Source organism: Ranitomeya imitator, chromosome 1 (assembly GCF_032444005.1).
Source record: "Ranitomeya imitator isolate aRanImi1 chromosome 1, aRanImi1.pri, whole genome shotgun sequence".
Classification (NCBI taxonomy): Eukaryota; Metazoa; Chordata; class Amphibia; order Anura; family Dendrobatidae; genus Ranitomeya; species Ranitomeya imitator.
The window spans coordinates 1,133,304,957-1,133,317,607 of record NC_091282.1 but is presented as its reverse complement, the minus strand read 5'-3'; the positions used below and the strand labels follow the sequence as shown (position 1 = coordinate 1,133,317,607).

The window sequence follows — 12,651 nt, the reverse complement described above, 5'->3', positions numbered from 1 at the left end:
GGAGTGCAGAAGGTTTCATTTTTGGGTTTCATTTTTTCCCCTTCTACTATCGAGATGGACCCTGTTAAAGTTCAGGCCATTTATGATTGGACTCAGCCGACATCTGTGAAGAGCCTGCAGAAGTTCCTGGGCTTTGCTAATTTTTACCGTCGCTTCATCGCTAATTTTTCTAGTGTTGCTAAACCGTTGACTGATTTGACCAAGAAAGGTGCTGATGTGGTCAATTGGTCCTCTGCGGCTATAGAGGCTTTTCAGGAGTTGAAGCGTCGTTTTTCTTCTGCCCCTGTGTTGTGCCAGCCAGATGTTTCGCTCCCGTTTCAGGTCGAGGTTGATGCTCCTGAGATTGGAGCAGGGGCTGTTTTGTCGCAAAGAAGTTCTGATGGCTCAGTGATGAAACTATGTGCCTTCTTTTCTAGAAAATTCTCACCTGCTGAACACAATTATGATGTTGGCAATCGAGAGTTGTTGGCCATGAAGTGGGCATTCGAGGAGTGGCGACATTGGCTTGAAGGAGCCAAGCATCACGTGGTGGTCTTGACGGATCACAAGATTTTGACTTATCTCGAGTCTGCCAAACGGTTGAATCCTGGACAGGCTCGATGGTCGCTGTTTTTCTCCCGTTTTGATTTTGTGGTTTCGTACCTTCCGGGCTCTAAGAATGTGAAGGCCGATGCCCTGTCAAGGAGTTTTGTGCCTGACTCTCCGGGTGTTCCTGAGCCGGCGGGTATTCTCAAAGAGGGGGTAATTTTGTCTGCCATCTCCCCTGATTTGCGGCGGGTGCTGCAGAAGTTTCAGGCTGATAGACCTGACCGTTGTCCAGCGGAGAAACTGTTTGTCCCAGATAGATGGACTAGTAGAGTTATCTCTGAGGTTCATTGTTCGGTGTTGGCTGGTCATCCTGGAATCTTTGGTACCAGAGATTTGGTGGCTAGATCCTTTTGGTGGCCTTCTTTGTCACGGGATGTGCGTTCTTTTGTGCAGTCCTGTGGGACTTGTGCTTGGGCTAAGCCCTGCTGTTCTCATGCCAGTGGGTTGCTTTTGCCCTTGCCAGTCCCGAAGAGGCCCTGGACGCATATTTCCATGGATTTTATTTCAGACTTTGGAAACATATCTGAGATGCTTTGTTTCTGCTGATCAGGATGATTGGGTGTCCTTCTTGCCTTTGGCTGAGTTTGCCCTTGTCACGATATGGTATGAAATATCATATAAGTTTAGTTGCTCTTCAGCTCATGAGGTGGGCTAAACCCCCCCTACACTAGCTGACTCTACTTGTTTCTCTCTGGGCTACAGACTGTATGCTAGAAGGGGGTTTTATTGCCATGGGGTCGTAAATTCCAGGCTCAGAGGAAAGTCCCTCACCCCTCCCACCTTCACCAGTTAGAACTGGAAAAATGGCTCCAGAATTCATGAAAGATTCTTTGTTTGGTTTTTGTACGATATTATGCACCATGTTTTTGTTAAGAACACGAAAATATATATTCGTATTCCCACTCGGTGTATGTACCCATCCCTTGAAACTCGGGCTTCTAACTCCGTCTGGTAAAGAAGTAGGGTTTTCTCTGTAAATATGTATCCCAGATAGGACATATTTGATCTCATTAGAATGCTCACGTTAATCCGAGATGAATGATAGGTTGAGTCTGACTCTGTCATGTTTTGTAGCGAAGTTATAGCAAGTAGATAAATTTAAGATTGAAGTACTCAGAATGTAGAGAGAGGAGGGTCTGGATAAGCCAGCCCTTCTGTGATGTCAAAGCCTTAAGGTATTAAGTTGTGGCACACATCCCCAGCTCAGTCTCTCTGCTTAATTTCTTCTTCTGGACTTCTTGTCCTATTGTCCTGGAAGAGCTGAGTACATCCCATGGACTGGGATGTATGGAAACTGCACTAGCCTGGGGTGTCCGCCATGCTTTTAACATGTGAGTGTTATCTTTTCTCATTTATTCCCTTTATGTTATAATTACCCATGTACATATTTGCAATTGTCTCATTTGTAACATCTTTATAAACTATTTTTGATAAAGCACTGCCTAATTATTTTTATGGGATATAATATTTCATATTAGTTTGTTCATCCATGCTCTAAACGTACCCTGTCTCTTGAAGAGAATTACGCTACTGTGTTGGGTTAGCTTCGGACCCATTTAATCGAAGCTGGTGGCAGCATACGTTTTGTACCGGGTAGTTGGGTGGCGTTATAGCGACCGCGGCATTGATAATTATTGATCCTGCCTAAGTGGGAGTAGTTATCGCGTCGTTGCAGCGTGCCCAATAGCCAGTACATAGCAGGCAGCCTTTCTGGCGACTAATTACCCAGGGTGCAGTACCTAATCTGACCTGAGAGTAAGGGGGGCGCCAGAGAGCTGCAAGTGTTAAGTGGAACTGTAAGCGGGATATACATAAATCCCTGCAGTTCGTGGTATATAGAAAAGCAGTGGGATACCTAGAATAAGCCCCTGCTGTAAACTAAGAGGTCAATAGCCTTGTGTGTGGTTTTTCATCACATCGTGGAGTGGAGGGATAACTAAGATAAGCCCCCCTGCACATGTGATAGCCGTCTGTTGGCCTAAAGTCACCTCAATCCGTGACGTAGGGGTGACGGTCACGGTGTGAATCCTGACAGCGGTCAGGGGAATCGTGACAGCCCTTAATAATCGGGCCAGCTCGGCTGCTTTGGTTTCGCCTTTTTCCTGTAATTCTGGTTTCCATCCTCGTTTCTCTTCAGGGCAGGTTGAGCCTTCGGACTGTCCTGGTGTGGATACTGTGGTGGACAGGTTGCAGCAGATTTGGACTCATGTGGTGGACAATTTGACATTGTCCCAGGAGAAGGCTCAACGTTTCGCTAACCGCCGGCGCTGTGTTGGTCCCCGACTTCGTGTTGGGGATTTGGTTTGGTTGTTGTCTCGTTATGTTCCTATGAAGGTTTCCTCTCCTAAGTTTAAGCCTCGTTTCATTGGTCCGTATAAGATTTCTGAAGTTCTCAATCCTGTGTCATTTCATTTGGCCCTTCCAGCTTATTTTGCCATTCATAATGTGTTCCATAGGTCGTTATTGCGGAGATACGTGGCGCCTATGGTTCCCTCCGTTGATCCTCCTGCCCCGGTGTTGGTTGAGGGGGAGTTGGAGTATGTGGTGGAGAAGATTTTGGAGTCTCGTATTTCGAGACGGAAACTCCAGTACCTGGTCAAGTGGAAGTGTTATGGTCAGGAAGATAATTCCTGGGTTTTTGCCTCTGATGTTCATGCTGCCGATCTAGTTCGTGCCTTTCATTTGGCTCGTCCTGATCGGCCTGGGGGCTCTGGTGAGGGTTCGGTGACCCCTCCTCAAGGAGGGGTACTGTTGTGAATTCTGTTATCGAACTCCCTCCTGTGGTCATGAATGGTACTTCGGCGAGTTCTGTCCATGGACTCCCTCTGGTGGCTGTGAGTGGAGCTGCTGCTTCTGAGGTTCCTTCACACAGGTGACGTAGTTTATTCTTTGGCTGGCTGCTCTATTGAACTCCACTCAGATCGTTACTCCATGCCAGCTGTCAATGTTCTTGTACTGGTTCAGTTCGCTCTTGGATCTTTCTGGTGACCTGTCTACTCCAGCAGAAGCTAAGTCCCTGCTAGTTATTTATTTGTTCATTGTTTCCTTGTCCAGCTTGCTATCATGATTTTGCCTTACTAGCTGGAAGCTCTGGGATGCAGAGTGGCACCTCCGCACCGTGAGTCGGTGCGGAGGTCTTTTTGCACACTCTGCGTGGTCTTTTTGTAGTTTTTGTGCTGACCGCAAAGATACCTTTCCTATCCTCAGTCTGTTTAGTAAGTCTGGCCTCCCTTTGCTGAAACCTGTTTCATTTCTGTGTTTGTGACTTTCATCGTTACTCACAGTCAATATATGTGGGGGGCTGCCTTTTCCTTGGGGAATTTCTCTGAGGCAAGGTAGGCTTTATTTTCTATCTCTAGGGCTAGTTAGCTCTTAGGCTGTGAAGAGGCGTCTAGGTAGAGTTAGGTACGCTCCACGGCTATTTCTAGTTGTGTGATAGGATTAGGGGTTGCGGTCAGCAGAGCTCCCACTTCCCAGAGCTTGTCCTGTGTGAGTTTAACCATCAGGTCATTCCGGGTGCTCCTAACCACCAGGTCCATAACACTTCACCCACCTTTGCTCCCTTACTAATCTCACTAACTCATCCCTCCCCCTGTCTGACCACAACCTACTGACATTCTCTTCCCTCTCCTCTACTAGTGTGCAACCCCCGCTCCACAAACTCACTCACCCTCGCAGAAATCTCAAACACCTCAACTTACAATCACTCTCTGAGTCCGTTCTCCCTTTTACAGACATAGCCTCCCTTCATGACACAGATGCTGCTGCCACTTTTTAAAATGCCACATTAACAGCAACACTTGATGCGGCCGCCCTGCTCATGCATAGCAAAACTCGTACACTTAACAGGCAGCCCTGGCTGACCAGCCTGACCAAAGAATTGAGACGGGCTTCCAGGATTGCCGAGCGGAGATGGAAGCAATCCCGCTCTGCCGACCACTTCACTGCATACAAGCAGTCCCTCGCCAGTTTCAAGTCCATGCTCACTGCCGCAAAACAAACTTACTTCTCATCTCCTCCCTGTCTCACAACCCTAAACAGCTTTTCAACACTTTCAATTCTCTACTCCGTCCCCCCGCACCACCTCCCTCCCCTCTCAATTTTGCTGAAGACTTTGCCTCCTTCTTTAAACAGAAGATTGATACGATCAGAGAAAGCTTTGGCCCACAGGGGGCCCATTATGAACTGTATGGAGCATTATATGGGGCTCCTGATTCAATATGGATATTCAAAAGCACTTAACCTACTGCTGTCTCAATTAATTTTACTTTTATTGGTATCTACTTTTATTTTTTAAATTTACCAGTAGCTGCTGCATTTCCCACCCTAGGCTTATACTCGAGTTTTCCCAGTTTTTTGTGGCAAAATTCGGGGTCTAGGCTTATACTTGGGTCAGCTTATACTCTAGTATAAACGGTATGTTTCGAAAATTGTGATGCTGTAAAGTTGACATGTGGGAAATGTTATTTATTAACTATTTTCTGTGACACCACTCTCTGATTTAAAGGTACAAAAATTAAAAGTTTGAAAATTGCAAAATTTTCAAAAATTTTGCCAAATTTCCATTTTTTTTAATAAATAAATGCCAGTCATATCAAAGACATTTTTACCACTAACATGAAGTACAATATGTCATTAAAAAACAATCTCAGAATCTGTGGGATACTGATTTTCTGCAGAAGGGTTTTTTTTTCTTCAGTATGTACAGGTGGTATTCATTATGCAAACTAGGGGGCAGATCAGTGACCTGTCAGAAGCCATACTGATGAATACCTAATCAGAGCACCACATGAAGACTTCCCTCCAGGCCGCCCTGGGGCACGGGCATATCATTAACTAAAAACTGAACAACCACAAGATGGATTTCATCAACCAAGGTATCATTTTAATCAGTATAATAGTGTCGACCTGACACTGTGTGTAGGTTACTGTGCACAATCCTGCTGACAGGTTCCCTTTAATGAGTCTCAGTATTCTGGCATTAAAGAGTTGAGTATTACTACAACCCATAATTAGAATATAATATCACATTCCTTCCTGATATTATGGAATATGCAGTATAATATCACTGCTTTCTACCTAGTATTAAATTTTGATCATTCTTGAATGCACAATATGTATGCTACAAAAACATATTAAACATACATTTGAAACTAGAAGTTTACATACACTATACAAAAAGGCACACATGCAAGTTTTTCTCAATATCTGACATGAAATCAGAATAAACCTTTCCCATTTTAGGTCAATTAGGATTACCAAAAGTATTAATATTAGCCAAATCCCAGAATAATGAGAGAGAGAATGCTTTAAGGCATTTTTATTACTGCAAAGTCTAAAGTTTAAATTCATTTCATTAGTATTTGGTACCATTGGCCTTAAACTGAATGACTTGGGTCAAGCCTTTGGGATATCCTTCCACAAGCTTCTTGGTCGGAATTTGGTCCCATTCCTCCTGACAATACTGGTGTAACTGACCAAGATTTGCTCGAACCTGCCTTTTCAGCTTTGCCCAATAATTTCAGTAGGATTGAGATCTGGGCTTTATGATGGCCAATCTAAAACATTGATTTTGTTATCCTTACGCCACCTTGTTACCATTTTGGCAGTATGCTTCAGGTCATTGTCCATTTGGAAGACCCTTTTCCGCCCAAGCTTTAAATTCCTGGCTGATATCTTGAAAGGTTGCGTCAGTGTTGCCACATAATCTTCTTTTTCTCGTGAAGCTATCTATTTTGTGAAATGCATCAGTCCCTCCTGCGGCAAAACAACCCCACAACATGATGCTGCCACCCCTGTGTTTCACAGTTGGGATGATGTTTTTAGCCTTCCAAGCTTCTCTCTTTTTCCTCCAAATGTAACGATGCTCATTATGCCCAAAAAGTTCAGTTTTAGTTTCATCGGACCACAAGACATGTCTCCAAAAATTAAGGTCTTTGTTCCTGTGTGCATCTGCAAACTTTAATCTGGCTTTTTTATGTTTCTTTTGGAGTAATGGCTTCTTCCTGGCAGAACGGCCTTTCAGCTCATGCTGACACAGTACTTGTTTCATTGTGGATATTGACACAATCTTACCAGCTTTCGCCATTATCTTCACAAGGTCTTTTGCTTTTTTCCTTGGGTTTTTTTCTGGGACACAGAACCAATCACCTTCGTGAGTGTTATGGTGGCTGGACATTTCCATCTTGTTTGTACTTGCATATAATTGTTTGTACAGATGAACGAGGCACCTTCAGGTATCTTGAAATTGTACCCAAGGATGAGCCAGACTTGTGCAAGTCCACAATTCTCTTCCTGATATCTTGGCTGATTTCTTGAGACTTTCTCATGATGCTACACAAAGAAGCTGTGTGTTTCACGTGTGCATTAAAATACATCCACAGGTGTGTCTCTGTTTAACTCAGAAGCTTCTAAACACATGACATCATCATATGGGCAGTCCAGAATTGTTTAAAGGCATAGTAATCTTAGTGTATGTAAACTTTTGACTTTGCAGTAAGTAATAAAAATGCCTTCAAACATTCTCTCTCTCATTATTCTGGCATTTGCAAATATTAACCCCTTCCCGACCCATGACGCCACATAGGCGTCATGAAAGTCGGTGCCAATCCGACCCATGACGCCTATGTGGCGTCATGGAAAGATCGCGTCCCTGCAGGCCGGGTGAAAGGGTTAACTCCCATTTCACCCGATCTGCAGGGACAGGGGGAGTGGTAGTTTAGCCCAGGGGGGGTGGCTTCACCCCCTCGTGGCTACGATCGCTCTGATTGGCTGTTGAAAGTGAAACTGCCAATCAGAGCGATTTGTAATATTTCACCCATTATAACGGGTGAAATATTACAATCCAGCCATGGCCGATGATGCAATATCATCGGCCATGGCTGGAAATACTAGTGTGCCCCCACCCCACCCATCCGATCGCCCCCCCAGCCCCCCGATCTGGCCGGTACACTGCTCCGGCTCCCCTCCATCCAGTGCTCCGCTCCCCCCCGTGCTCCAATCACCCCCCCGTGCTCCAATCACCCCCCCTGCACTCCGATCCACCCCCCCCGTGCTCCGTTCCACCCCCCCGTGCTCCGTTCCAGCCCCCCGTGCTCCGTTCCAGCCCCCCCGTGCTCCGTTCCACGCCTGCCGTGCTCCGATTCCCCCCCCCGTGCTCCGATCCCCCCCCCGTGGTCCCCCCCCACCCCATCATACTTACCGATCCTGCCGGGGTCCCGTCCGTCTTCTCCCTGGGCGCCGCCATCTTCCAAAATGGCGGGCGCATGCGCAGTGCGCCCGCCGAATCTGCCGGCCGGCAGATTCGTTCCAAAGTGCATTTTGATCACTGAGATAGATTATATCTCAGTGATCAAAATAAAAAAAATAATAAATGACTCCCCCCCTTTGTCACCCCCATAGGTAGGGACAATAAAAAAATAAAGAAATTTTTTTTTTCCACTAATGTTAGAATAGGGTTAGGGTTAGGGGTAGGGTTAGGGGTAGGGTTAGGGGTAGGGTTAGGGGTAGGGGTAGGGTTAGGGGTAGGGTTAGGGGTAGGGGTAGGGTTAGGGGTAGGGTTAGGGCTAGGGTTAGGGGTAGGGTTAGGGCTAGGGTTAGGGTTTCGGTATGTGCACACGTATTCTGGTCCTCTGCGGATTTTTCCGCTGCGGATTTGATAAATCCGCAGTGCTAAACCGCTGCGGATTTATGGCGGATTTACCGCGTTTTTTCTGCACATTTCACTGCGGTTTTACAATTGCGATTTTCTATTGGAGCAGTTGTAAAACCGCTGCGGAATCCGCACAAAGAAGTGACATGCTGCGGAATGAAAAACCGCTGCGTTTCCGTGCAGTTTTTCCGCAGCATGTGTGCAGCGATTTTTGTTTCCCGTAGGTTTACATTGAACTGTAAGCTCATGGGAAACTGCTGCTTTTCCGCAGCATGTGCACATACCTTTAGAATTAGGCCATGTGCACACGGTGCGGATTTGGCTGCGGATCCGCAGCGGATTGGCCGCTGCGGATTCGCAGCAGTGTTCCATCAGGTTTACAGTTCCATGTAAACATATGAAAAACCAAATCCGCTGTGCGGAAAATACCGCGCGGAAACGCTGCGTTGTATTTTCCGCAGCATGTCAATTCTTTGTGCGGATTCCGCAGCGTTTTACACCTGTTCCTCAATAGGAATCCGCAGGTGAAATCCGCACAAAAAACACTGGAAATCCGCGGAAAATCCGCAGGTAAAACGCAGTGCCTTTTACCCGCGGATTTTTCAAAAATGATGCTGAAAAATCTCACACGAATCCGCAACGTGGGCACATAGCCTTAGGGTTGGAATTAGGGTTGTGGTTAGGGTTGTGATTAGGGTTATGGCTACAGTTGGGATTAGGGTTAGGGGTGTGTTGGGGTTAGTGTTGGAGGTAGAATTGAGGGGTTACCACTGTTTAGGCACTTCAGGGGTCTCCAAACGCAACATGGCGCCACCATTGATTCCAGCCAATCTTGTATTCAAAAAGTCAAATGGTGCTCCCTCACTTCTGAGCCCCGACGTGTGCCCAAACAGTGGTTTACCCCCTCATATGGGGTACCAGCATACTCAGGATAAACTGCGCAACAATTACTGGGGTCCAATTTCTCCTGTTACCCTTGTGAATCTAAAAAAATGCTTGCTAAAACAAAATTTTTGAGGAAAGAAAAATGATTTTTTATTTTCACGGCTCTGCGTTGTAAACGTCTGTGAAGCACTTGGGGGTTCAAAGTGCTCACCACATATCTAGATAAGTTCCTTGGGGGGTCTAGTTTCTAAAATGGGGTCACTTGTGGGGGGTTTCTACTGTTTAGGCACACCAGGGGCTCTGCAAACGCAATGTGACGCCCGCAGACCATTCCATCAAAGTCTGCATTTCAAAACGTCACTACTTCAATTCCGAGCCCCGGCATGTGCCCAAACACTGATTTACCCCCACATATGGGGTATCAGCGTACTCAGGAGAAACTGGACAACAACTTTTGGGGTCAAATTTCTCCTGTTACCCTTGGGAAAATAAAAAATTGCAGGCTAAAAGATCATTTTTGAGAAAATAATTTTTTATTTTTATTTTCATGGCTCTGCGTTATAAACTTCTGTGAAGCACTTGGGGGTTCAAAGTCCTCACCACACATCTAGATTAGTTCCTTTGGGGGTCTAGTTTCCAAAATGGGGTCATTTCTGGGGGATCTCCAATGTTTAGGCACACAGGGGCTCTCCAAACGTGACATGGTGTCCGCTAATGATTGGAGCTAATTTTCCATTTAAAAAGCCAAATGGCGTGCCATCCCTTCCGAGCCCTGCCGTGCGCCCAAACAGTGGTTTACCCCCACATATGGGGTATCAGCCTACTCAGGACAAACTGGACAACAATATTTGGGGTCCAATTTCTCCTATTATCCTTGGCAAAATAGGAAATTCCAGGCTAAAAAATCATTTTTGAGGAAAGAAAAATTATTTTTTATTTTCATGGCTCTGCGTTATAAACTTCTGTGAAGCACCTGGGGGTTTAAAGTGCTCAATATGCATTTAGATAAGTTCCTTGGGGGGTCTAGTTTCCAAAATGGGGTCACTTGTGGGGGAGCTCCAATGTTTAGGCACACAGGGGCTCTCCAAACGCGACATGGTGTCCGCTAACAATTGGAGCTAATTTTCCATTCAAAAAGTCAAATGGCGCGCCTTCCCTTCCGAGCCCTGCCGAGTGCCCAAACAGTGGTTTACCCCCACATATGAGGTATCGGCGTACTCGGGAGAAATTGCCCAACAAATTTTATGATCCATTTTATCCTACTGCCCATGTGAAAATGAAAAAATTGAGGCGAAAAGAATTTTTTTGTGAAAAAAAGTACTTTTTCATTTTTACAGATCAATTTGTGAAGCATCTGAGGGTTTAAAGTGCTCACTAGGCATCTAAATAAGTTCCTTGGGGGGTCTAGTTTCCAAAATGGGGTCACTTGTGGGGGAGCGCCAATGTTTAGGCACACAGGAGCTATCCAAACGCGACATGGTGTCCGGAAACGATGGAAATAATTTTTCATTCAAAAAGTCAAATGGCGCTCCTTCCCTTCCGAGCCTTACCATGTGCCCAAACAGTGGTTTACCCCCACATGTGAGGTATTGGTGTACTCAGGAGAAATTGCCCAACACATTTTAGGATCCATTTTAGCCTGTTGCCCATGTGAAAATGAAAAAATTGAGGCTAAAAGAATTTTTTTGTGAAAAAAAAGTACTTTTTCATTTTTACGGATCAATTTGTGAAGCACCTGGGGGTTCAAAGTGCTCACTATGCATCTAGATAAGTTCCTTGAGGCGTCTTGTTTCCAAAATGGGGTCACTTGTGGGGGAGCTCCAATTTTTAGGCACACGGGGGCTCTCCAAACATGACATGGTGTCCGCTAAAGAGTGGAGCCAATTTTTGATTCAAAAAGTCAAATGGCGCTCCTTCCCTTCCAAGCCCTGCCGTGCGCCCAAACAATGGTATACCCCCACATATGAGGTATCAGCGTACTCAGGACAAATTGGACAACAACTTTCGTGGTTCAGTTTCTACTTTTACCATTGGGAAAATAAAAAAATTGTTGCTAAAAGATAATTTTTTGTGACTAAAAAGTTAAATGTTCATTTTTTCCTTCCATGTTGCTTCTGCTGCTGTGAAGCACCTGAAGGGTTAATAAACTTTTTGAATGTGGTTTTGAGTACCTTGAGGGGTGCAGTTTTTAGAATGGTGTCACTTTTGGGTATTTTCAGCCATATAGACCCCTCAAACTGACTTCAAATGTGAGGTGGTCCCTAAAAAAAATGGTTTTGTAAATTTCGTTGTAAAAATGACAAATCGCTGGTCAAATTTTAACCCTTATAACTTCCTAACAAAAAAAAATTTTGTTTCCAAAATTGTGCTGATGTAAAGTAAACATGTGGGAAATGTTATTTATTAACTATTTTGTGTCACATATCTCTCTGGTTTAACAGAATAAAAATTCAAAATGTGAAAATTGCGAAATTTTCAAAATTTTCGCCAAGTTTCCGTTTTTATCACAAATAAACGCATAATTTATTGACCTAAATTTACCACTAACATGAAGCCCAATATATCACGAAAAAACAATCTCAGAACCGCTAGGATCCGTTGAAGCGTTCCTGAGTTATTACCTCATAAAGGGACACTGGTCAGAATTGCAAAAAATGGCAAGGTCTTTAAGGTCAAAATAGGCTGGGTCATGAAGGGGTTAATAATTATGGTAATCCTAATTAAATTAAAACAGGATTTCATGTCAGATATTGAGAAAAACATGCATATGTGTGTTTTTATATAGTGTATGTAAACTTCTGGTTTCAACTGTATACATCAACAATTTTTATGTTTCCAAAAAAATCTCCTCTCTACTTTTCCTGCACAGTTGTCACCCCACTATGCAGCTAGGACGATCACGGTGGAGCATGTTATATCACATTACTGTTACATTCTGCTTTTTTGGAGGTGCACTTTTTCTACTACATCTGTATAACGTATTTAGATGTGTCATTTCTTAAAACATTCATTTCTTAATGTAATTACATACATTGTCTTCCTTTTTCATGTTGTGGGGAGAAGCAGACACGACTCAAATTGCTGTTATCTGTCTTGTTCAGGAATTGGGAGCATCTCAGGAACTCGGGCCAAGAGGAATTCACCATTTCCAGCACTGGCCCACAGCCATCTTGAGCAGCCTCACAGAATGATCTGCACGGTAGCAAGGGATAACTAGGAAACAGAGGGAAGACAAAGATTTTCCTTTAAGCAAAATGATTAGTGAAGTGTAATATATATATATATATATATACATACACACACAGTAGAGTCCAAAAGTATGGACACACTTTCTCATTTAAAGATTTTTCAGTATTGTCATGACTATGAAAATTGTAAATTCACACTGAAGGCATCAAAACTATGAATTAACACATGTGGAATTGTATACTTAACAAAAAAGTGTGAAACAACTGAAAATATGTCTTATATTCTCGGTTCTTCAAAGTAGCCACCTTTTGCTTTGATGACTGCTTTGCACACTCTTG

General features: G+C 44.3%; 1 protein-coding gene across 1 annotated transcript in view; it reads right to left on the bottom strand.

Moving 5' to 3' along the window:
- Nucleotides 1-12,651, bottom strand: part of CORIN (corin, serine peptidase) — a 649,735-nt gene that overhangs the window by 182,864 nt on the left and 454,220 nt on the right. Inside the window, exon 5 of the mRNA XM_069744507.1 lies at nucleotides 12,156-12,337. Within this exon, the coding sequence (XP_069600608.1) occupies nucleotides 12,156-12,337 (182 nt within the window). The remainder of the gene's footprint in view (nucleotides 1-12,155; nucleotides 12,338-12,651) is intronic.